The 27,105-nt window shown below is 43.6% G+C and overlaps 1 protein-coding gene across 1 annotated transcript in view; it reads left to right on the top strand.

The window, feature by feature from the left end:
• The window catches only part of LOC108573547, a 123,542-nt gene that overhangs the window by 82,421 nt on the left and 14,016 nt on the right, over positions 1-27,105 (top strand). The window contains exons 9-10 of the mRNA XM_017936010.1: positions 14,276-14,376; positions 26,076-26,203. Coding sequence (XP_017791499.1) covers positions 14,276-14,376; positions 26,076-26,203 — 229 coding nt within the window. The remainder of the gene's footprint in view (positions 1-14,275; positions 14,377-26,075; positions 26,204-27,105) is intronic.

Here is a 27,105-nt window from a genome sequence, read left to right as displayed (position 1 = left end):
TCCGTCTTTGTGTACTGCGCGCGGTAACGTGGTCGGATAGTCTCGGGTGAAATCACGCGGGCAAATTTTGGAGATTTCGAGATGTAGCTTTGTCGAGTTTTGTTGGAAGTATTAAACGATTGTGGTAAAGCAAGAGGTAGTGTTGACTCCTTGTGGTCGAACTCTGGAATATTTCTGGCAAGGCGTTTTTAGATTCTGAACGCTTCGTTGGACGCCCTTTGCCTGCCGAAACGGAGAAGAAATGAGAATAATTATGTATATAGTTTGAAGAAACTCTTTTGAATGAAATTTAGACGTTTTTGGGCAATATTTGAAGGAGTGCGCGGTACCAAAAAATAATTACGACCAGTACGACTGACATGCCTACGGAAAATACGATCGTGAAGAGTTGATAGGGTGTTTGTTCGATAATAGCAACTGTGGAAATACGCGTGATCTGGTAAATAAAGAATGTACCGTTGAATGGAATTATGTAAACTTTTGTGGCGGTCCTTGGAGTGGTTGGCGACGACATTTCGACTGTTTTTGGTTCCTTAGAGTCCTCGGGCCAACACGAACTGCGATAAAACAGGCCAGAAAACCTTCCCCGCCGAAAGAGGTGTGTACGCGTATTCGAACGACGAATTCCAAGTTTCCGGTGGAAATTGGTGCAAAGTGTTGGATCGAGGAACTGGTTATTCGTCGAAACTTTTCACCAGGACCTTGATACTATTCGAGTCGCAAACTCGAAATCGAGCACAAGGACTTTAAATAGAAGGTATCAGGCGTTGGTGTACTATCGTGATATCAAGTTGTGCAAGCTAGGGAGCTATATCTCCCTGACATAGATTCTCTACTCTGGAAACGAATCGAACCAGTCGAAAACTTGGAATTCAGGTCTGGATGACTTTTCTATTCGTCAGGCTAATGTCACGAGTTCTAACTTACCAGCGTCGCGACCTTACGGGACCTGGAATTGTCGGTATCGCTGTTCCACGATCCGGCGGTTATGAGTATCGAATTCTGTCATAGTAGGGCCTCGATATTGGTATTTCACGAGTCGAAGTTCTCCATTATTGAAATCTCGTGACCCGATAATCGACGTGATCGTGTCGCGAGGGATGAGCCAGTCCTTAAGATGGTATCTACAGACCCTAACGTGTCTCTCGAATTATTTCTTCGATCATCTCCACGTTAACCAACGAGGAAGAGAGAGGATATCGAGAGGTACAAAGTGGTGTGGAGGTATGCGAGCCGAACGAAGTGAAGAGAATTCGAACAGAGAGCCAGAGCTATCGATCCGATCGATGATAGACTTTCCCCCGATTGCTTCGCGATTGTTCCTTCCTTCTGACGCATCGTCGATCCACGGAGAAAAGGGATTTTAATCTATGGAGAATAATTCGAAGCCCGCAGCTGCACGCGACCTCTTTCGCCGCTTGAAATCGTTTGTGCATCGGGGTCGGGGTCAAAGAATTGAGATTAATGCCTGTAGTCGCGAAGAGAAGAAACAAGTGCACCTCTGTGCCACCCTTTAACACAGCAATTCTCAACCAGGCCTCGAGACAAATAACAGGGCCGATAATTAAGAAACATCGCGAGTGTAGAAAGAAAGCTGCGAGAGAAAGGAAAGAGAAAAAGAGGGGTTTTTTCTTCTTTCTTCTTCTTTTTTTTTTTAAACGGGACCAGCGAATCGTTAGGTCGCTTTTCATGCGAGATTCATTTTGACGAATGGTCGAAAAGAGATTTTTTTCCGAACGTGGAACGATCGACGTTCGTTTCAAGCTCCGAACCATTGTTTCCATCGATTCGATTGCGTAATCCATTGTTTCCATTTACGCACGAGGCAGACGAAAACATACGAACTAATCGAAGAGGATTTCATCAGGATTTTTCCCCCGATCGGACAGACAGATCGGCCCGCTGGTTCGATTCGATCGCGAAATTCGAACTGCCGGATCGTTTCTAAATTTAATGCAATTTTCTTCGCGATTTGCTTCAGCCGGATCGCTGTGTAACGTGACCGCCCCGTCGATTTCGTGGGGAAAAAAGAGAAAAAAGATGAGAGACAGAGATAGGTTGAAAACCTCTGATCCGACGTGTCTCTTTGCAATCTAAATCCTTTCCGGCCGAACGGATTTGTTCCATTTAACTCGTGAAAAGCAGTAACTTCAGTTTGACTTAACTTACAGATCGAGCTTCCGTATAAAAGCTCCTGTGCCACGGATGAGAAACGGGGAAATGAAAATCAGATACGTTTTATCGTCCCTGCGAGACACTTTTCACGTTTCACCTCTACTTCACAATTCAAACTTCTCTAACGTATATATCCGTGTTAGTAACTATTCTCCGAACGACTTTTTTTTATAAAATTTCAAATCGACGTGTATCCGTCAAGAAAAATGCACACCTAACAGGTGAAATAGATGCGAGGTATGAAGAGAAGCCACCGAGACGCGACGTTATCGTAAAAACAAAGGCAACACTCGAGACCTTTCCGAGAACTGCGAGAGAACGCGATACAAGGAGCTTCCGTTCCGTGTGAACATGGCCTTAGAAAAAAGCACCTTGCCCTACGCGTCCTCTTCGTCGTCGACGTCGTCGAGCCTTGGAATTCGCTCGGGCCTCCGTTCTTTCTGCCTTCTCTTACTTTCTTTTTCATTATTCCTTCGAGCCTGCCTTTCCTTCCTTCCTGCTACCCATTTGTACGGCCGCCTGATTGCTCCGCCGCCGTTTCCCTTTTCTTCCCTGACAATGACCTTCCACCGACAGAAGAGAAAATAATACGTGCAGGGAAAAGATAGACGAGGAAGAAGAAGAAGAAGAGACGTCGTCTTCTCTCGTCTTTTGAAGACGACGTTGACGCAATATCAAGAATTTTCCTTTCTTCTTCTTCTGACATGTTCTTTAATTCGCGACTGAGCTGTGTTCCACGAAGAATATGTGGCGCTGTAGATGAAACGGTAACTTCCATTCAAATTACCGCTGATCGAACCACGCTAGTGTGCTGTTTTTTGCTTCATCATCGTAGGAATTGAGAAGTCAGACATGTTTCCAACGTTGGAACGAGTTTTCTTCCGGTGGATTCATTACGTATTCACGCGACAGGAGGATAGAAGCGTGTGCAATTTGTTTCGAGGGACGACATTTTTAATTATGGACAAAAACAGGAACGATGTGATAGGTTCTGTGATAAACGACAGAACGATTCACACGCCGCTATTTTTATCGACGAATCTGAGAGCAGTTGAAGAACCCTAGGCTTCCGTCTGTTTCGCGATATAGAATCTTTCGGATCGAATCGCTATGGGAACATCTATATTCGCCGGCCTCTCCTCCTCTTCCTCCTCCTCTCCTCCTCTTCCTCTTCCTCCTCCTCCTCCACAAATATTGTATGTCCACATTTAGTGTTTCCGAAAAAGATGAACTGAAGTAATAGATTCTGTAAGGGCTTTTAGTCTTAACAATATTTCGTCAGGATAATGTCGAAAACTGTATTTATCCCTTCGTCGTCGTTGACTCCTCGTCCTTGTCAACTTGTTCCTTGCTCTTCCTCCTCCTCTTCCTCTTCCTCTTCTTCTTCTATGGTGAACAGCTTCCGTTACTCTGAGTCGTTACCTGAAGAATATCTTCCCGTATAGCGATTCGGTGTCGGAACATCGCTAGGAGAGATTATAGGGGGAATCGTTGAATCCTGTTTTACGTATCGGCCGGAAATAAAGTTCCGCGGAATTGATTCGGTCTAACACATTTTCAAGGAAAGAAACGAGCGTGTGTGTGGGACGGCCGCGTAAATTCGAACAAAACGATCCTCGCGGAACGAGATGGAGCAGCTATCATTTTTATGCACGTTCGGTTTCGCCGGTGCACTTATTTAAAACCGCTGCGAGTAGCGGGGCGAAATTTTGCCGCGATCTTTTAATTCGATCTCGTAATTCGAGACAGAATAATGAAATGTTCAATTCTCCTATAAATAAGAAGAACGTTTCCCGTGAAAATGATCGATGTTGGTGGGGAAATTGGTAGATCGTTGAAAAATCGTGAGTGGAAACGTTTAGACGTGTTTTTAATTTCTCTGGTTACCGTTTAGATGTTCGTTATCGACGTGTAAAATCTTTTGGCCGATCTAGACCAAATTTTGTATAGGTACTTTCTAGGACCACGCAGAAAATACATAAAAAATATGTGAAACCTGGGCACTCCGCAATTTCTCTTTAATTTCAACACGCAGACAAACATTCTACTTCATATGTGGGTATATAGAGAAGACGAATTAATTCCAGCCTGTTACTGTTTAATTTCCACATTTTCACAAATGCTGATCTTCTGTTTACATATAAGAAAGCCCGGGAAACGCGAGGTAGCGCAGGCTATAGTAGAGACCAGATATATTGGCCGGTCAAGGCCGTTTCCTTTCGTTTTTCAGTTCAGTGTGTCAGGTTTTCTCAACGTGTCAGGCACTTGTGACAGAAATTCTGGTGAAAATGAGACAAGAATAGTTATATCAGCAAGAAAAATTAATTATAATCCTAACTTTCGTTTTAGATCGCCTATGGAGAGTTAAACGTTTGCAAATTTATTTCTATTTCTCTTGTCAAATTTTATATACATTATTTTAATAATACAAATGAAAGTTGTAGGACTGAGGATTATTAAAATGATTAATCCGTGATACGTTATCTTTTTTCACCTGATACAAGACTAAAATAGTAAATGGCTGACTCTTAGATATATAGTAAAACAAAAATCATGGATTAAGGAGTTAACAGTCTCCCTGTAGAATCTTTCCTATGAAGTTGATCTCTCGAAGCTCTAATGTGAAAATGCGATGTAGAAAGAATGACCATGGCGAACGAATATATTCGGTCTCTACTATAGCCTTCTATCCTCTTTTTAATCGATCCGCTAAAACGTCAAGCAGAAAATTAACGATCCGCGACGGTAGCAACGTGTAACGTAAATGGACCAGCGTAAAGGGCACGCCATTATCCAAGGAGCTCCGTAAAAAATGTGGAAACGAGGGACTCTCGTTCCGTAGTTCCTTGGAGTAGCGTAAAGCGAGGTTGTGCAGTCGGTGTGTCCCCCGTGGAGATGTCGCGGAAAGAATACAACTTGCCGAGTTGCGACACGAACTGCCGTTGAACACGGTTCAACGACTGATTCAAACTGTTAATCCGCTTAGCACACGGAGGAGACTTAATCCGGTAAAATCGTTACGAAGTTTGTCCAGGACATGAATTTCGGGAGATGAGCGCGTGAGATGTGTCGCTCTCGATGGATCCGATGTTTCCCTTCTCCAAACTACATAGTAACGAAACAAAAAAAAAGAGAAAAAATTGAGATCGATCGTTGGTCGGCATGATTTTTTTCCCCAGTTTCCATCCATTTTTTTCCTGCGGAACAATCTTTTTCACATACCCGAAATTACTTTTTTCCCTCTCTCTCTCGTTTTGATTTCCACGTCAGATAATATCCGGCTGTTTCGTTCGTGACATTGGTATCGCTCGAACCGCGGCTAGGAAACTTTGTTTATCCCCGGAACGCTCGTTCGCCAACGTGTCAATAGCTTCAAGAATACCACGGAAAAGTTTATTTCACAGTCCAGCTGTTTTCTGGGTAATGAAAAACAGAGCAAAAGAAAAATGGACCGGGAGGGAGAACAAAATGGTGGACGCGATTCCAGGTATATACAGCTGCAACGACCTGCTATTTCTTCTCTCTCTCTGTTTCTTTTTTGCTCGATTTTGGAACCGTTCCAGCCTCTATTTTTTTCTCTCTCACTGCTCTCGCGAGCGAGAAATCGTGTTACGCGTGTTTGCATGTAGTCAGAATGTTTGCGAAAAGCGGCAAAGGATTCCTGACGCTTCTCGATTCCTGGGATCGTGTAGGTATTCCACGAAACAAGACGGAACGTTACGAGCCGGGCAAACGTTGCCGAATTTATTGTAATTACACTTGGAAATGCCTTCTTAAACGATGGTCGAGCGTGCTTTCAACCTTTTATCGGCTACCGAGTCGATCCATACGAGCTCGTAATATCCAGAGCAATTTACACAGTCCTCCTTTATATCTGCACACTTGTACAATTTTTTTTTCACCCTAAAGAGTGTACCGTGGTTTATAAGCTGTTGAACCTGACCGACGTTGCGTTGGAACCTACAACGCTTTGTGCAGAACAGAGACATTTTCTTGATGTAAAATGCGCAACATCGTGTTTTTCATTCCTGAACGTGCCAGAAATAACAAATTTGAGGTTATGGAAACTCACAAGTGGACGAGGAGTGAAGATCTATACCGCAGACAGAAATAAAAAATTCTAAAAAAAGAAACGCAGGATGTTATTTATTTCAAAGTTTTCAGTCGACAAACCAATATATTCTTCGTCGTTTTATTCTCACCTTCTTATTCGTCGAATCAAAGATTAGAAACAACTTTTGCCCAAAATTGCTCTGACGGAGGTTTCCAACCCTTATTCGTCGATTTCTCTATTTTCGAACACGCAAACTTCGACACCCAATCTATCTTACTCCCGCGACATTTCTTCCACCGACTATACGCTGCAAAGCCAGCTGCGAAACGGCGAACACTCGTTAAGTGTCATTGTTCGTGCGTAGAGACCGATCCGAACGTCAGATTATTCGGGTATTATTGAAAGCATGCCATGCATGATTGCAGCGTGCCGTCATGAATATGAATTGGCAAATAGGATTGCACTTTACACGCGAAAATGCATCACGAACGATTTACGGCTGCTCCGCACGTCTCCTCGTCCTGTCGATGCGTCCCGTTCCTCCGTATCGAACGAGTCGCGTGCTTGTGCGTTAGCTTTTTTTTTTTTCCTCCGCCAATCCAGACAGAATACTTCGAACACTTTTCTTCTTTTTTTCCCCAAGCTCCAATTTCTCCGTAAAGCACCCACGGAGCTTTCGAGCTGCTTTTCGACCAAATATTTCAACCCAAACGACCACCGCGGTGTATTTGCGGAAAATGTTGCTAAGGATCGCGACGTGAGCTGAGTACACACACACCGACGCTTTTTCTCCACACTTTTCCAGGTTATTTCCAATTTATTCGCGCCACCGAGCGTTTCTAACCTGCGCCTCGAAGTCGAGAACTACCGCGGAGGTACGCGTTTTCGTTGTCTCTGCGATGGAAAAAAGAGGAGAAACTTTCCAGTAGACTCTCGTTGACAAACGGTTAAATGGATCGAGAGTCGGAGGAAGCGCGGTGGAAAACCTTGGTAAATGACGGATCACCTAAATTCCTCTGTCTTTGTGCACCAGGTTACAGCTACAGTCGCACAATGCACGTTTGACAACTCTGAAAAATTTCCTCTCGCGTTGAAATCTGGACCGTCGATCGATGGAAACACGCGTGTTGCACACGGAAACACCTTCTGTCAGCGTTCGTCGGAGGTAATAGACCGTGGGGAAGTCAAGATACGCGCTAGAAGAGGATCGTATTAATTAGACGATGATATCGCAAATTGAAATTCAATAGTCGTGTAGCGAAGGAGGGTCACTCATCGCGCAGCAGGGCCGTATCAACTTTCACGGGAACGCATTCAGGCTCGCAGGACATTGTATCCACACCCTGGCCGCGTTATCACTTAGTCGCGACGATCGTCTGGGTTCCCCGTGACGTGTTTATAAACTTCGTTACTCTGGCCTCTCCGGGAAAGGCGGCGTTCGCCGAGTCTTGAGAACGGAAAGAAAGAGGAAGAAAAGGGAAGGAGAGAAATTCAATCGGTTTCCAAGCTCGAATCGCTCGCGTCACGTTCTCTCTAGGTCCTTAATCCGCCGATAAATTCCGAGTTATCGCGATCGCACAGCCCGAAAATCGCGCCGATCCTTGGCGGTTCGAGATTTGTCGTGAGTTGGAAATTTGTCGAGTATCGTGATCCAGAGAACGGGGCAATTTGCCGATAGACCAACGTGTAACTTGGGAATGATTTGTCGACGTGGTAATTTCGCGATACGAAAGTAGCCTGGCGATATTTAGTACTGTTATCGGTAAGCGTTCGATTTGACGAAAATTCTCCCAAGTTTCTCGTGCTTGCGCGTTTTTAAGCTCGCGGCGCGAGCATTTGTCACGATCTCGCGGTACGAAAATTTCTTCGGCGTCGCTCTTGGGCGAAAATTCCTCGATATCCTGCGCGTGATCGAATCCGAATTTTTTTCTCATTTCACGCGAAGAGAGAAAGAACACGATTCTATGTCCCTGTCTTTTCGACACTCTCGTCGTCCCGGGTGATTTATGACTGTCGGAGATTTATGTCTCCGTATCCGTGTCGGCGATAAAACACAACCCCAGAAATCACCCGGTAGGAGGAAAAGTTCGTGCTCGACTCGTAGATTTCGTCGAGGTGACTTGTTCATATTAAATGGACGTCGAGAGGTAGTTTAATTTGATCAGCGAAACGAATGTCAATGTGACCACTCGTTTGCATATTACGCGAGTTACACGCCCCCCACTTTGCTGCTGTTCGAATTTAATTAGCTCGCGCGCGTAATGTTCTACTTTTCGGAATACGACCTCGAGGATTTCATTCTGTCTGTCTGTGCGTGTGTGCGCCAGAGATGAAAAAAGCGACTGGCCACGGGTGGAATGTGTGCCACTGCGGTTCGAAAGAGTCGTTAGAAAGTATGACTAATTATTAAAAACAAGTCCGTTGAATTGCGTTACGTCAAAGAGGTTTCACAAGACGGCATAATATAGGTGTTGTTTGACCGGTAAACATGAATTGATAAGTAGCGTAATTTCGTTCCAACGATCCGGTATCCTTGAAACTGCCGGGAAAAGCGAGCTTCCGTGGAATACACACTTGTGAATTGGATTTTGCAATTATGTTACATTCGAACGGATTAATTGAGCAGCCTTTTAGAAACGCGACTCAAAGGGAGAGAAAAATAGCAAAAGAAACTGGGCAAACAGAGAAAAATTTCTCTTACCAAAGGTAAATCGAATCTCGTGCGCACGTTCGCTTGCAAAAATTCTTTCTTCCTTTCAATTCGCAGAAAAAACGACCTGCCAAATATTTCTTTCGAGTCTGAGTGAAACTTCCGTTGTTTTCCAACGGCTACATTTCCCCCTCTCGATTCACGCAATAAACGTCTGTTACACTTAAAAGTGCGTGTATTTCAGAATAACGTATCGCTCTGGAACGTTTCAATTTTACCGTTCAAATTCGTTCTGTAATTCAGTTAACTGCAGCTAACTGCGTTCGATAGAATCGAAGAATAACACGAAACATCTCACGTTTGATTAATTTATTCCACGCGCTCGTTCGTCGACCTTCCTTCCCCGAATTTCCTCGTTTTCGAGCAAAGGCTACCAGAATATGTGTAACACTGCAAATACGAAGAGAAAAAATAGGAACGTCCGAATTTCCCGATAAACCTGCTAACGACAGACGTTTCCAGCGGCACGCTCGAATTGGTTACACACCAGAGTCATCCAGTAAACGAGAGTGGGTCCAGTTCGAATGACGGTTCGATTCCTTTTTTCCCCTGGCGTGCAGACAGACTCATCGCTTGTCCGCCGTGGCTACACGTCCGCGAATATTATAAATTTCCTGTGGAAACGAGTGGCACCAAGTTGGCAATTATCGATTTCACGGTGTCATCCAGGCCAGATACCGGCAGTTAACGGTGACGAGAATTTTTAGGTGTCTCGGTTGGGGTGTCTCGAGTGAATTTAAAACGCGGATGGAAGACCTCGAGAACGTACTTTGCCTGAATTTCTCGAAACCGAGGGCGGGTATTGGGGTAACGCTTAACCCTTTCGCTGCTATCGACGACTACAGGTGGTTTAAAAAATTTTGTTTTGTACTAACCCTTTTGCACTTTTGCGGCGCACTTTTGTATTAACCCTTTGAGGACGACAGAACACTATGAACACAACCTGTAACGCACAAATTTTTGAATAATAAAAATAGTTGGCTCTGTATATTATATTATACTTACTTATATTTCGAAGAAAGAGAATTTTGAAAGAAAATTAGAATAGCGACCTAGTTATATGTTCATAAAAGATCGGTATCTCGAATCCTCCAAAGGGTTAATTTAAGCCTTAATTTTATTCTTTGCACTGTTTCAAACGAAACGATTTTGCGGTCGTTGCGGAACATCTGAATCTGTGACGCGCGTTGTGTGCCAAAATTTGTCGCAGCGAAAGGGTTCGAAATCGGAGCAATCAAGGATCGACGTTAGAGACATAAAGAAACTTTATTAAAACTGACGTGCGGATGACAACACACAGAGTGACTGGAGGGTGAAGAAATAGGGCTGTTTAAAGATTCGAGGAAGATGAACTTTGTCTTATGACTGTGTAAAAGAGTTGGAAGGTGAGGAGCCCAGGCGTGAGTGACGGTGAAACTTGGTGACTAGTTGTGGACACGGACAAAACTAAGACGCTAAGAAAGAAAACATTCGAGGGTATACATATACTGTTGCGCGTCGCGGTTGGATGAGAGAAGCCGTATTGCGGAACCGGTAAGATTTTACGACCGGTTCTTGCGGCTCGTAACAGCGCACCCACGTGGGCCTAGGGCGATAAATACGATTGTTTATTTGCCCGGGGCGCATCGATTTATTCAGCGCGGTGGCACGGCACGGGGCGAAAAGTCGATTGAAAAAGAGAGAGAGAGAGAGAAGACAGGTTGCAAAGCGAGGGTCGAAATGCTTGGATATACGAGGGCATCGAATAAATTTCGCTTTTTAACACACAGCCCTTCTTTCTTTAACCCTTACAGGCAGTTTCAGTCAGCTTTTCGCATTTCACACTCAGTTTCTCCGAACCGGTGAACGAAGAGATTGGAATAAATAAAGGATGAACCTTAGGTTCCCCCAGATTTCGTTCCTTGATTGCGCTTTCCATAATTCACACCCTCTTTTTCGACCTTTTGTCGCCGATCTCTCCCGGGATAACGTAACGAATTTAGGGATTCGTGATTCTTTCGTCTCCGTTTATTTTCGCTAGCGTGTTTATTTATACGACTGTATCTCTGCGGCGAGAGAGAAAAGTGGCCGAAGCCACGTCGTGGAACTAACGAGCTTCTCGATGTTTCACAGAAAGAAAAGAGCGGCGATGAAATGTTAGAATTGCGAGTTTTGTCGGAGAGGGAGTGAGAAATTTGGATCAAATGCGTTTGCACGAATCAATTGTAACTCGCGCATAGTTGCATTCCAGGCTGAGTTTTTTTTTCTTTTTCAAGGTAAATCTACGTGTCTGTGCTAACAGCGCGATGAGAGCTAGCGTACACGGAGGACTGTGCAAATTGGACATTGTCAAAATTTGATCGCGCGATAACAGCGGTGACTCGAGTGCGAAATGTCGTTCGTAAATATTGTCAGCGTTGAAGGATAAATTTGCAGCCTGTCTAATCCGAGTTTACGTTGGCACTTAGGTAGATTAATGGTAAAAGACGATCGGCTGAACGAGTGTCTTCAAGGGGAAAGAAGCCAGGAAGGCTTCACTTCGAAATAAGTAGTATATGTGAGAATTTATAATGGCGCGGAGAGCTAGTCGAGGAGATTCCTGTCACCGACATTTACGACTTCCCTTGTTAGCAGAAGTAGTTACGTCAAATAGGCTGCTGCGAAGTGCTGTAATTAAGCTTAAACTCGTGTTTCTTTGAAAAATCTGCCGAACGTAGAAACGCCTAATTGTGTTGAATTATTGAAAACTCTTCGCTTCCTGCCGAATCATTTTTTTCCAAATTAACATACCAATTACTTTTCTTCCTATATCTCGTCCTTTCGTCTGTTCCACGACGTCTTCATTCAAGGTCTGTAGATAGAAGTTACTCGAGGGAGAGAAGATCGATCCCAATCTCCCAATAGACGTCAAAAGCCTGTCCTTTCGGTGTTGTATCCGCGCTATTAGGGCGCGTGGGTGCGTATCAGATAAAAGTAACATTCCTGGTCGTGGTGGAAAAAAGATGGAATAACTGTGTTACATAAATCGATCAAACCTGAAGATAAAATTAACGTCGTATCACGATCTATGATTCAAACGTTGCTATGCAAAGACCGGACCAACCCCGAAGTGCGCGCGTTTCGACGGAGAAACGTGCGTCGAGGGGAAAAGAGATTCATGCGTCGCGTAAGTAGAAACTCGTGTGTAGTTTCGACCATCGTATGCCACAGGAGATATTTATCTAGAATTCTCGGCGGTTTCGTGACGTTGGCGCGCGGAAACCGTCTCGTTTCCATCAGCCTTGGAAATATTGACCGAGTTCCTTGCACTTTCTACGCGAAAACCGGCCCAACACCAGAACCTCGTTCCACACACACACACACGTACGTGTGTGTCATGCAAGCCGATGATTACGACACTCTTGATAACGACAGGATTAGCCGCGTGTGTGTATGTGTGGTGTTCACGACGAGAAATCCACGCGTTCGTTGAATTGCCGCGCCAGAGAGTTGCTAATATCTACACTCGAGAGAGAGAGAGAGTATTAGTGTGCGATTCATTAGACGACGTTTCGATGTCTCAATTTCCGAAACGACAGAGACAGCGATTCTCTCTACCTCTCTCTCTTTCTACACACATTTCCAGCAAATATTAAACCAGGGAGCGTCGATACGAGGCCAACACGTCTGACCTCGTCGAAACACGCTGTTACGCCGTTAAATAAATTACACCGATGGTGTTCATCTGACCGTTTAGAATCGGTCCCACGTACAAATTGCCCTCGGCCTCGGAACGCGTAAAAATCCTTGGACGGATAACAAGGTTTCCGTGTGAAATCCCGCCGTCTTCTTCACTCTGTCTCCTCTGTCTGTGCTGCGTGAAAGCTTACGAAGTCAGACGTTAATGGCGTTAATCGTGTATTCCACCTTATAGCCGCCTCTGTCGAACCTTGCATTTCTGACGCCTCGTTTCGTTTCGGGGCACGCGAGCGGGTAAATGAATTTCCCACGATGCTTTCACTGCGCGACCTAGTACGTCATTATCGGTGATCGACAGTGTGATAAACGATGGACCCGTCCGATAGACGACAGGACGAACGAACCGGTCGTCAAGTTATGGCGAAAGGAGCAACGTCGTGATGGCACGACAGGCGCGTGCACGCGTCTAGAGTGTCACGTCTAAGCGTGATTTTCTTTTTTTCTCGCTTTCCTCAGAAGGTTTCCCGGCCGTATGCTTGGAGTTTGTTGTAACTGGCAGGCGAGTCGTCTTCGCGTTTGAAAGCCAAGGGTCACGAGACAGCGACAGAAGTTGATCGATTCATTCGACTTTCTACGGTGGATCCTTTCTCGTGATTCGCGATTGGGAGTGGTCCGGATGAGACGTGTCCTCTTCGTTAACGTCCACCGGGAGAGACGTTCTTAGGAGTAGCGACGACGTTCGAGTTTCTAATTTATACCGCGGGTTCGAGAGTTCGGTGTCGGTTACCTGATTGCACGAATAGGGAATCTTAGTGGTAGAGGGTTGAACTTCAGATTTTTAAGCTAATCGAGTGGTTACTCGATTTTCCGGGTTAGTTTAATCCTTTGTAGGTAATCTGGCAAATTTCACTCACATTTCTCCGAAACAAATTTTTAGACTTAACAAACTATTATGCAAGTTAGTAGAGTCCTCCTGATAGTAACCTGATAATTCTAGGTACATTACGTAGAATCGATCATGCGTCGTGGACAACGCGAATCCACTGTAGACTAGGAGCAGCGAGTTTGTCAGAAAACACCCGGCTACCCGGTTAACGATCCCATAGAAAGCATCGATGATAACGAGTTTATAAATCAGAGAGGATTTTCTCCTCGTGAAACGCGACGAGCGTGTAGTATCGAGGCGCGCGCGGTTCATCGAAAGATCGGCAAACAAGAGGAATCTACGGGTTCGATCGCGCGGTCATAGATCATCCGCTCATAGATCATTGTCTGGCGCAATATATCGACATCTACGAAGGGCGATTATCGATGAGCGAACGTGTAAATCACGCGCGAGGACCTTCAACCTCGTAATATATTATCCCACTGGCTGGTCCACGATGACAAGTCTTGCCCTATAATAATTTATTGCGCGATCTAATCGCTGTACAATTTTTACCCCTTCTTTAATGTGAAAGTCCCGGGTTGTACGCGACCGTGTCAAAGGTCCTGCGTAAAACGTGAATCACCGTGGAGAATCTGTACGTTGCATTCCAACTATTTCCTCCTTCGAAGAGACACATTCTCTCGTTCCAGTATCCTTATTCCTCGTAGAACGCAAATATTTCATACGTACGAACAAATTGAGATGTGCAATAATCGATCGTCCTAATTTCATTTCAGCAATAACAAAGGAGGCTCTTGGCAACGTGGGCAGATTTCCCAAAGGTCAAGCCCCAGTCCCAGTCGACTTCACCACACGCAGGAAGTAGCCACGCCTCACACAGCTCCCGTTTCCGTGAGTATCTCAAATCTACCCCCGGAAATTGCCTCGTTTCTTCATTTTTTCTGTTTTCTTTCAATTAATACTCTCGATCGTTACGTTATATCAGGCTTGGGTCGGAACTTACGTATTCCAATTAACACGATACTCGTTACATCAATCCTCGACCCACTTTTAACCTTCGCAGTTGTTTAAGAAAAAAAGAAGCAGCGACGACGGCTGGCCGATAGGTTGAAGGAAGAATGCTTTCAGATGTTTTAAACATTCGGAGATCAGCGTCGCCGCTGCCGCCGCGTTTCCCACCTTTTAAAAGTTTCGTGGTCGATTCGCCGGCAGGCACTCGCAACTTTCTTTCCCAAGGGGAAGTTCCGGTCGGTTCTCTTGAACTTTTTAGCCGCCTTATAGCGTCCCAGAGCGCGGTCGATAAAACGTTTCCAAGCGTACCTCGATTCCCTCGGAATTATCACTGATTTTCTGAGTCGTTTCCGCAACGGCGGAGAATCGCGCGACCTCTTGTTCCTCCGCGTGTACTATAGCGGGGCATCCCCCAGCTTGAAATTTCGCGAATGGGAAACACGACGAGGAAAACGTTTCTCCGATCCTCTTTCAGCGTACTAAACGTCGGAAAAAAGAAGAAGGGAAAAAATACCCTCCTCGACTGTGTGTTCCGAACTGTTTCGTCGAATCGCGACGATTACACGTTTCGGCTCCGGTGGAAACTCGTCGTGTGTTTTACGGATATCTATGAATAATCACGTCGCGAATTCCGTAGTTGGGAGAAACAGTTCGTAACGATCCCAATTAATATTACCGGCGACGTGATAAATTACCGCACGGAGAGTTGTTCTCTGTTTGCGGTGTCTCGCGCCGACCGTCGCAGATAAATCCGCGAACTTGCAACAATGCGACAGTTTGCCCGGCGGGGTGCAAAACGTTCCCGTGGTTTAATTACGCTGACCCGAAGGACCTCTGCTTTTTCCTAAGTTTGTCGAAGAAAGTTTGGAAAGAAAGCCGGTTAGCGGCGGTAGCTTTTTCAACTGAAAGCGTTTGCTTGCTCGTGGGAGGATCAGCGCGTTAACGGAGCGCACTTTTCTACTAATTCCTCGCGGGCGAGTTTTAGCGACACGAGAATGAAAATGCGCGGGTAACGTCTGCGGTGAATATGCACAGGCGGAAAATTGGGAAGAGAGTGCGGGAATTAAAGTATCAGACTTGCGGATGAAAAATTTCAAGGGAAGCTGCTGTAATTCGGATGAAAAATTATGAACACTTTTTAAGAATTTTTTTTCTCGGTTCGGTGTTATCACGTTTTCCGACGGTTTTTAGGTTCATCTACTATCTTCTACCGTACTACTTTCGTGTAGTATTTTAAAAAATTGTTAGATGTAATATACGTCGTTTAATTATTCATTTTACTCATTTTTCTGAAAATTTTGTTAGCAATGTTAGACATTTATTTAATTGCAAGTCGTTGGGTTGGTAATGTGTTGAATAAAATTAAACTTATTAACACGTTGATTGCCATAAAGGGTTATGCGAACCGTCGCATAATAATTACGCAAAAGACTTTTTATTTTAAATTTCAAGACAGCAGTAACTGAAAACAATTTCACAGTTTTATTTATAACAATCATTCTCCTAAAACGAGAAATTACATTTCCCATTCTCGAATGAAAGAAACGTTAGACACATGTGAAGAACACGTCGTGAAGTCAGCGAAATTTGCGACCCACTCAGGGTGTTAGCTCGTCCATGTATAGTCAACGGAAGAAATATATCGAGGTCGTAACTCAAGCGTAGTCGAATGTCGTCGCGTAAGGATTAATTTACGACACCGCTATATTTCCTTCCATCGACTATACCGAAACGCTGTTTTAACACCCTTCGTACATCAATTCCCAAGTTGGAATTAAAAAGAATCGAGTAGATACAAGTATTCTTAACCAGTGAACAAGTTTCGATCACGGTCGCAATAATAAAGTCGTCGCGGCAGTTTCGATTTCCCCGATACACTGCGTAATCGCCTCAAATTACCAGGATCCCGGAGGCGGATGAACCGATTGAAGGCGAGGCGGTTCGAGGCAGACGTTGCCAAGCTTGTTTCTCCGCTTCTCCTTCGGGAAGTCACGTCGCAGCCGACGATAACGTATCTAAGATTTGCATCTCCGCGGGGAATTTCACCATCTCACGGCACGAATTCGAAATGCCGGCGTTTCGCGTCGATGCGCGCCTCCGCTCTAAAACCGAGTCCGTGCGGATTCTCCGGATCTCGAACGGGAGAGACGACGAACGCGCTTCGTCCCCGCGGAGAGACCGGAAACCGAAGCCCGTGCGGCGTTCCGACACCGTTCCACCTTTTTTCGGTGTTCCCCGGCATCGGACACGCGAACACAATGGACCGTGGACGTAACATCGACGACCTGGTGAGATTTTAAAGCGACTCGAGAGTACTCTCTGGAACGATCCGTCACGCGCCACCGTGATCGATACTTTTCCTAGGTGGTGCGACGGAGCTTTCGTCGATGGAAAGATCAAATTGCTGGGAGGGGAAAAAATGACGGCTGGAGAAAGGAAAAGGGGCGAAGTTAATATAACTGACGTCGCTTTCGATATTTTTTTTATTTAATAGGGAGGTTGAGAGGATATGATTTACGATTGCAGGTTTTGTTCTATTTTCTGTCGAATAGCGTAAGAAACATCGAACAGGGAGCGTAATTGACGCTACCAACGCGTCATTTTTTTCTTTCGCTTAGCTTGACTATACATATACGAGCATATTACGTCCAAGCTTAATTTCTCCACTGTTCTAGGCTTCCAAAAAATCTGAAAAAATTCCAGGGCACTCCTCAAAGTCTCTACTGCATCGTAAAATAATTCTCCAACTCTAATATTTCAAACTTCGTTCGATAAAAATCGAAATTCGTATCGGTGAAACGCAAGAGTGAAATTTCGCAGGGTTAACGTTCCCCCGGGATACGAAACCTGCTGATAAAGACGCTAAACTGTAAAGACAGATAAGTGGATAAAACTCGGGCGATGTAGAACGATAGGAATAGATAGCGCGAATCCCGTGGAATTATCCTCGTTAAGATAATACCGTGGAACTCGCGGGGCAGGTTACAATGCCGTTGGCCACGGTTGCGTCTAATTGTCAGCTAAATGCTTGTCCCCTCGGTGACAGTGACCTGTGCATAAACGCTGGAGATACAGTCAATTCGACACGGCATTGTTACCGGTAATGTTAACGAACCGGGCATGCACTGTCGTCGCTGTGAATGATGCATGTAGGTCGTTGCCAGCCCACGATACGCCATTGCACACGGTATATACAGTGAAATGCAATAATGCAATCGATATACATACACGTACGTATATATACATATTAACACGCTCCAATTATAAGGAGAGTGTAATCGAAGGAGTTAATGAAATTCTGTCGATCGTCTTCCGTTCGATCTCTTCGACGCGAAGCGTCGGTGTCGATTTTATCTATCGTCACGTCTCGATACGATCGTTTTCTTTCTTTCTTCCTACTTTTTCGTGGTTTAATTAACGTACCGACGCTATTTCGACGTGTATACACGTCTCTTCGAGTGAAAATAATTAGAGAGGCCCGCTAAGTTATCCAATATACTAAAAGCTCGAGAACCCTGTTATACCGGATGATTCTAGGAACTGGGACGAGTCGTAGCTCTTTTCTAAGCATAGAAAAAGGTGGCCGAGGGAAAACGCGGCACGGTTTAATGAGATCCACCCTCCTTTGGCTATATCTTCTCTGCGGACGTAGACCGCGATTACAGTCTCCCTTTTTAATAGAGTCGTTGAATTTTCTTCGTGTAAATCGATGTTACTCGCCGTCCTATTTACGAGCTCTACCTACTACCTAGTTCGCATACCCTGAATTACTTTTGCATTGTGTGTCGTTCGTGCAATCTTGCATTTCTATTTTCTTCTTTACTCGATTTTTCTATTTTTTCCAAAATTTTCATTATTCTAAACATAGTGTTATATTACGCTTTATTACTTTTTTTTTTTATTCAAAATGATGTCCAGTTAGCTACGATGTTCGAAATTTTTAGTCGACGATATTCGTTTTATTTTAATTGTTCTAAACGTTCGAGGCCCTCCGTTCACAGGTGGCCAACGTGTTAATAGGATTACTATTTTGGGTGGTTCGCGTAGAATTTTGGTGGCGAGCGCGTTGGAATCGAGACGTCGAGAAGCGAAGAAGAGGACATTTTGGTGGAAAAGCTGTCGGGAGCAAACAATTGGATCGGTGGATGAAAGTAATTAGGAGAAGTTAGCCGAATGTCACGAACACACAGGCTATCGGGAGCATCGGAACATTCGAACGTAATTAACGCTTCCACCCGCATGCAAACGGCGTGCACGTGCCTCTGCGTGCATTTAGGCTCGTGGCTGGAGACGTCAGAAGCGTCGACCATTATTCATCCGACTGTTCTATCATCCGCCGCTTCCGAGGAGGAAATTACGAATCGCGTGTCTAGCGGATCGAACGTCTGACGTTCATCCTTGAAAATAATTTCGCGACGTTACTCCTTCCAGTACTGTTTCAACACTTCTGCGTGATTGATGTTTAATTAACGAACCTGCGAAGCTACCACGAACGATCCTCCGAAGAGTTCCTCGTTGACCAAGTGTCGATCGTTTGATAATATTTCCTTGAAGCTTCTGGAAATGGTATATAGAGGGTGGTCAATGGGAGGTCAAATCTTCATATCGAATTTAATTCTTTTAAACGTAAATTTGCAAATTCTTGCTTTGGGGGATGTTAACACTAATGTTTTCTTAATTTTTCTACGTCAGTTCACACTTCGCGTCGCTCGAGTCACGTTTGTAACAGTCAGTGGAAGAAATATAGCGAGGTCGTTTCCTTTCAGGGACTGAAATGTTTCAAACTTTCTGGTCTACACCTCGTCCATAAGTTAAGCGAATAAGCCCAATCGATACCAGAATAATTCATCCTGTCAACACCTTCTTAACTACAAAACTTCAGTTCCACGATGAAGAAAAAACAGTACCGCTATTAAGCTAAAATTTCAGCGAAAGCAGAAAATGTTAGGCTGTCTAATTAATTACACTCTGCGTACAACCTCGAATTTAATAATTGCTACGAAGCATTTCATTTGATGAAATCTATCGAATTTAACTGAGAAAGAAAGAAAAGGCATTGAAATCAGATTCTACAGATACAGAGAGAGAGAGAGCGCATTGATCGGCCGGTACATCCATTAAATCAGAATTTCTTCCGGTAGAGCAAATTCGCGTAATCGAGCATCGAATCAGAATTCGCACAGGTCATTCGAAGGTAGGTAAAATCACGTATGGACGAACAATTCGGCGGTGACCCCGGCTAACCTCCAATTATCGGTGCCGTGGGGCATGTTAGGGTTCCGTGTGTGTATGTAGGTTAAAGTCTAGCGCCCAGGTACATGCAAATGCTCTCAGAGAACGGTTAATTAAGGTTTGACGCGGCTGAAAAATTCTGTCAAGCTCTGCTGTTGCTCCCTTCCTCCGATTCTCCGCCGTCATTTATGATCCCTCTCGATTGCTCATTCAACGAGCTCTGGGAGAGATATAGAACGAGAGAGAGGGGAGACTTTGCGTCTGACGTGGAAAATGTCGAAACACGAAACAAATCTGGGATAACGAGTGTGAACGGAGGAAGAGAAACGAAAATAACGGGCAATTCTATGGCGTTTTAATTGTGACGCTTGAAATATTTGACAATATTTGGAAAGAAACGGGCAAACGTGATTTATTTATTCGTTTCATTTGATATTTATCGCACTGTAAATATCCTCGCGAACAATTTCAACGATATACACATACGGAGAATAATTGATATAAATTTTTTATTGAAATCGAAATTAAATTATTTCTAAACGAATATACGTTGTATTGCAAAATTTCACAAATTTTCATATCGTCAGATGGAACGAAGAGATATCTTCTTTTTTCCCCCCCGAGAATCTCATGTCTTTTCTCTCGACACGGCGACTTCGCGAAACAACGCAGCGAGAACAATTCATATTTTCGTCGATGATTCAGGCCGCGATCCGGAATCACGTATCCCAGCAACAGAAGCAAACACTGTCGATACATATTTTCCGGTTGGCGGAGTCGTTTTGTGCCCGAATTGTCCAAGCGGGACGTTTATGAATTTGAATTTGAATGGCCACCGGTGTACAAGCATGTCGAGACAAAGGCAAATATTATCATTAAGCCGGTATTTCACCTGACATTTCGTGTCACGAACGATCGATTCGTTCCTCCTGGCTCGATCGGGAACTCTTTCTTTTTTTTCACGTTCGTTTCGACGTAAAGGGCTCGCTTAAGAAACGTACACAGAGAGAGAGAGAGTAAGAGCACAAAGCGGCTCGATGGTATCGAACTTCTCGCGTCGACCTTAATTAAAAGTTTTAATTAAAGGTTAGCATGAACGCTCGCGCACGGTCTATGCATATTCAGCGTTGTAAAACATTTTTCGCGGTTCTTGCCTACGTTCTCTCCTGTGTTTCTTTCAAACCCGTGTGTTTAGCGGCACTAGAAGGCGGCGGCGCCGTTTATCCTTGGCGCAAAAGCGAAAAGGCATTAACACGTTCGCCGCCCAGCGTGAAATCGGTCGAGTTTCTCGCGGGGCCCAAATCCGGAGCGCAAGAACGTAAACAGAGCGATTAGCTGGAATTTGCGTTCTGTTACCAGAAGAAGAGACAAATTCTCGAACGCCAGGAAGCGAGAAAATATGTAAAAAAGACTACAACATATTGTCCCAATTGTCGATAATCACCAGAAATGTGTTCCAACTGTTTTAACGAATACCATGCTACGTAGTATAATGTTGTATTTTATTTTAAATGTAAATTAATGTATAGTATAGTATAGTGTGATATTCCATTAAATTCTTGTGTTACAAATGGGATTTTTATAAATTGTAAAATCCTACTTAACTTGACGAAGAAGAACGTCACCCATATCTGGGTGACGGGGCCCCCACGGAAGCATACCCGTCACCCAGATATGGGTGACGTGGCGACGAACGTGTTAATTGAGAAATTCGTTGCAATTTTTCAATCGTTTCGTAAGAACGAGTGAAAAAACATGGATCGAAATACTCGTTACACGCACTGTGTTACACATAGAATTTTTAGTGGGCGTCTCTCAGCCTTTTGAACTTCTTTCTTTTTTTTATCGCGGACGACAGCTTTTCCGAATATTGGACTTAGAAACGACTGCCTCAACGACGACCTGGATTGCTCGATCCTGGTGTTCATCTAGCAATCCAATTAACCGACTTTTCTGCTGCCCGCAATTTTCAAAAGTGGGACTCCCCTTGTGTGTTTCATATTCGCCTTACTTCATTGCCATCCTCGAATATATTAAACTTAGAAAAAACTGCTCGTCAACGTGCTATGTGCATGCGCTACATGTTCCACTTGTAATGAACACCTAAATTGCGTTCACGGCTACTGAAAATGAGGGGAAAAGTGACTAAAGGGGTTCACGACGAAGAAAAATTGCTCAAGGTCGTGTTGAAAGTCGTTCCAAGGTCATCTATACGCTTATTTCTCCCGCTGTTCGTTATTTTTACGTTCTTCTAAATCATTTCGAGGTTACGAACTCGTCGTTATCTTGGCAACGACATAGAATTATGAAAAGTTGATGTTAATATGCGAATTTTGGAATAACTTGAAGATGACTTTGAGGAAATTATTTTTTATGCGTCCTCAAATTGTGTAACCTAACCTAAATTGCTTTCACAACTGTTGCAAATAAGAAAACACGACTAAAGGGGTGTATGATAAAAAAGAATCCCTTGAGGTCATCGATATGCCTGTTTCTCTCACTGTTCATTATTTTTGCATTGCTCGAAGTCATTCCGAGGTTAGTAACTCCTCCTTATATTGGCTGCAACGTAGAATTATAGAAAACAGATGTTAATATGCAAATTTTGGAACGACCTTGGGGGATATATACACTACCGGCCAAAAGTTTGGAATCACCGAGCATTGCAATTCACACAAAAATTTGCAGAAAAGAGTCAGCGACTTTGAGAATTTTTTGTCATTCAAATCAATTGATACGAGATAAATCGATAAAAGTAGAATTGAGATAAACTTCAAATCTATGAAAAATTAGCAGCAGATTTAACCCTTTGCGGTCGTATTTAGCTCAGGCAACGAACACTGATAATGTAATGCAAGATTATCATTTGTATTATTTTACTTCGTCATTTTTACTATTTCTTATTTACTTTTTTCTACTTTACGTATGTTTAACACAATAGCACGTGGTTTCATTTTATACAAAAATTATGTTTAAATTTCTCCATGGTGTGATATAAGTGCTTCGGTGGCCGAGCGCAGACATACGACCGCAAAGGGTTAACCCTTTGCGATCGGCACATTTCTCTGGTTGGGACTATCAGCTAGTCGGAGCAAATTTAGATTTTTAAAGTTATTTTTGCATAGTTGATTTATTATATATATAAGGATATTGAAAAACAGAATATTTTGAAACTGATACATTTTGTTTAATACATACTAGTTATAGTGCATAAAAATAAAACGTTTTAATTTCTGTAATTTTCCAAAGTATGATACTTGACAAAACAAAGATCATGCCGCCATAGCGGCGACACCGATTTCTAGAACAAAATTGAAATGCCGCCACTATGGCGGCACCGATCGCAAAGGGTTAATATTGACGAAAATTTGGAGGTGATTCGAAACTTTTGGCCGGTAGTGTACGTTCTCAAATCCTATAAACTTCCCTGAGTCACTTTCTCTTACTTTCCATAACAGTGGAAACGAGATACCCCGTATACTCGATACAGTTTAAACGATTCGTCGAATGAAATTGCGCAAGGTCGTTAACAAGTTAACAGTTGGCAAAAATTGTCCGACAGACGACAGAGAAGAGAATAAAGGTCGATTCGTCCTTTTTTTTTTTTTTTTCAAAAACGAACGAAAAAGTAGAGATAGAAGAAAAAAATGCGTTCGACGTTGACGAAGAGTAGGGGACAGAAAAGGCGAATAAAAATGTGAAGTAGAGACGCGCGAGAAGCGCAGCGGTGATTCGTAATTAAGAGAGCCACGCAGACAATGGGATCGAGATGTATTTCGGTGCCGCTGTGAATTCTTTCGTTGTGCAGACCGGTGACGCGGACAATGCTCGTCCTCGACGAGTCAAGTGACTTCTCGACCTCCCTTTAGAAACCGCCGCGGAGAGCGCAGCGAACAGAAATGCGGTCCGGGGGCTCGTTTGGAAAACCGGAAGGTGGATACACACCGGGCTGGGCGGGCGAGGCGATCGATTCTGTTCTGTTACCCCGAAGTGTTCGACCCAGAACACCGGTAATTCCATCGAGTGGAACAATTCAACCGGGGTATTTCATTTTGCGGACTCCATTATGCTTGACGTGGGAACCGCGTCAAGCACTGTAAACCGATTTTCATAAAAACCGGCTTGGTAAATGGAGAACGGGGAAATATTTAGCTGCTCTTTTGTCTCCGGTTGTAAACTGTGAAATTATCGACGAAATGTTTGGTGAAACGTAACAATGCTGATAATAGGCTTATTCCTATGGCATATTCCTGATGGCAGATTTATTTTGTCTTATTTATTTCGATTAATCCTTTAATTAAAGATACGGCTCCTATTTTTCTCCATAATTTGCAAAATATCGAGATAAGAAAAATCTGTAAATACATAAATACGGACAGTTCACAGTTTGCAAAATATCGAAGTGATAAAAATTGATCGATTTAGTTTTAATATTCTTGGATATTTGCGGTATTTCCAGATATTCAGCTCTGAATACGTTCTTTGGTTTCTAATTGAGAACGTTGCACTGTTCCTTCGATTCCATAAAATACGCCACGTCCACTGCTTACGTTAAATTCCTCTCTCTCTCCATTTTTATCGAAATAGAAAAGTAAAAACCGAAAGGTTAACCTACACGAGACCATAAATACAGGCCACTCGATAATTTGCGAAATATTAAAGTAATATAGATCACGTTTCGCGTACTTAACTCCACTGGCAATCTAGAATTAATCTACGGAATTTATACCCTATCGTTACACCTTATACGTGTACACTGGAATTAATCTACGGAATTTATACCCTATCGTTACACCTTATACGTGTACACTACCGGCTGGAAATTTGGAATCACCTGCCAATTTATATTAATATTGAATCTGCCACTAATTCTTTATTGATTTGAAATTGATGCTGTGGAGATCAATAACACTTTACCTCATTTCGATTGATTTGAATGATAAACACTTGGTTGAAAAATTATTATAAATACTAACTTTTTGGGGGAATTTTTTTGCAACTTGCAGTGCACAGTGATTCCAAACATTTGGCCGGTAGTGTATATATACACCGTTTGCAAAAACCTCGATAATTGCGATATTTGGGGAATTTTTGTGCAACTTGCAATGCACAGTGATTCCAAACATTTGGCCGGTAGTGTATATATACACCGTTTGCAAAAACCTCGATAATTGCGATATTTTCCGTCCGGTGTATCGTGCAGCAATAATTAGATAACACGTTGGTAACAGTAAGGGAGCGTACGCGTTCGTATTACGTGTAAAATCGGTCTCGAATGGAAAATACGAAACGTCGCGGTGGCAGGTCGATCTTAATTAGCAAAACATCGTATCCGCGTAAGAGGAGTCGACCGCAGAGATATAATCGAGCTTTGTGGCAACGTGCCATTTACACCCCTTTCATTCCCGAGTTTCCACGATTTTCGGTCGTTATGCCAGGTAATGGGAGCACACTTGGTCGATAGTTGATTTGACACGATTCACTAGCCCACTATTTAATATTCCATCCGACTACCGGTTCACCGTCCATCGATCGCTATCCTGCACATTTTTCATCAACGGCCGCCCTGATTTCGGAAAGGATACACACACGTATACTTTCTACGCGATTTCGAATCGCGAATCACCATCTTAACCCCTTAACATATGACAACGCGTCAGACTCGTGGCGAGATTCTGGCGAAGATGTGAGAGAAATCGTTACATTGGTAAGAAAAGTTCGTTGTAATCGTAACTTTCGTTTGAATTTGTAACAGCGAGGATCGCGAAGTGTAATTAATTTGCGACAGATCAGTTTTTGTTACCCGGCACGGTACTAAAATAGAAAATGGCCGACGCTTAGATGCACAGTAAGAAAAGAAATCATAGGTTAAGGGGTTAAGAGAAGTCTAACGTCGTTATTTCATCGTAAGCGGTGAACAGCTCGCACAATACGATCCGTTATGAATCGCCTGGGCATTATTCGTTCTTAGGAAGACGAGGTAGGTTAGAATCGGTTGTGAATGGAGGCACAGTGACCCAGAGAGTCTCTCTCTGTGAGCGTAACATTCAGCCTTACGAAACGTAATTTTCACTAACGAGATACGTTCGAAGTTATTCTCGCGACGTGTCGATAAGCCTGTCTAGATAGGAAAGCGATCGAGAGCATTGGTGCGTGGCGAATCATGGGAAAAGATCGACGGCCGAGCAACTTTCCCGCGCGAGAGGTTATCACCTGGGTTATACTGCATCTAACTCTTTGATCGTAACCTGGGGAAAGAGGGAAAAACAGAGAAGTCGTCGCGCAATTATGCGTCAACAGTGTGTAAAATGATTTCGATTATGTTTCTCTGCGTGCGCGTGTTGCAGCCTCTTCACGATCAACGATCGAACGTGTACTCTGGAAAGGAGAGAAGACGAATTCCTGGGCTGAGCAAGGCGCAGAGGCGTATCAAAGCTTCGAGCACGCCGGCACTTCTGGACCGTGATGTGGAAAGGTGAGTGGTTGGTTATTTTTGAATCGAACTCTTTTGAATCCGTTCGATCCTGAAATGTGTTGAAACGATTTTCAAGCGTCTCGATTTCCTCGTCTGCTTGTCACTCCTCCCTCGCTGCTAACGTTTCACCGCCTCGGGACGTTGCTTCTTTCTGTCATTTATTTTTCAGATCGTTACTCATCGCTCGTGATGGAATATTTGCTGCAGTGTGTCTAGAGCGATCGAGATGTTCTTTGTTCTTTGTTTGCCCGATGTACGTTCTCTGCTTGGATGTTCGTAGAGATCCGCCGGTCTTGTTCTCGAGTATAAATAGAGTAACGATGGATATATTTTAGAGAGTGGTGTTTTAAACGTGTTGTTAATTCTTTCTGCTGGAAACATGTTTTTAACCTTCGAGCAGTAATTTCAGCACACTTTGGCACCTGAAACTGTTGAAAAGAAAAAATTCTAATTTATTCTTCTTTCTTTGTTTTAACACAAAATTTGAACAGAGTTGGAATGCGTACTGTGAATATCAGTATCAGTGGATTGTCAAGGTTTAACACTGGAATAATCGATCAGGTCGAAATAAATCTCTAGCAAACTTCCAAAAGTGAATTTTTATGCAATTCAATCTCTCGTATACTAAGCACACAGAAAACAGAGTCAGAAAATTACAAACGACGATTCGTATAAATATCCAAAACTTCCCCCTTTTTAGAAAATTTCCAACGGGTCAATCTTGACCCGGCCACTCGTTCCACAGTCAAAATAGAAAAGAACATAGAAAAATTCGTAACGAAATACCTCGAAGGAAGTACACAAGCGTGATCTTCAACACGACGGTCGGTGTTTGAAAAAATTCTTCAGGACACCTTCGTACCTTCCCCTTCGTTCCCTGCCACCTTATCCCGCACACACAG

This window comes from Habropoda laboriosa, unplaced genomic scaffold, assembly GCF_001263275.1.
Source record: "Habropoda laboriosa isolate 0110345459 unplaced genomic scaffold, ASM126327v1 scaffold148, whole genome shotgun sequence".
Lineage (NCBI taxonomy): Eukaryota > Metazoa > Arthropoda > Insecta > Hymenoptera > Apidae > Habropoda > Habropoda laboriosa.
The sequence above is the reverse complement of the archived record's forward strand: the minus strand, read 5'-3'. Positions and strand labels throughout refer to the sequence as shown.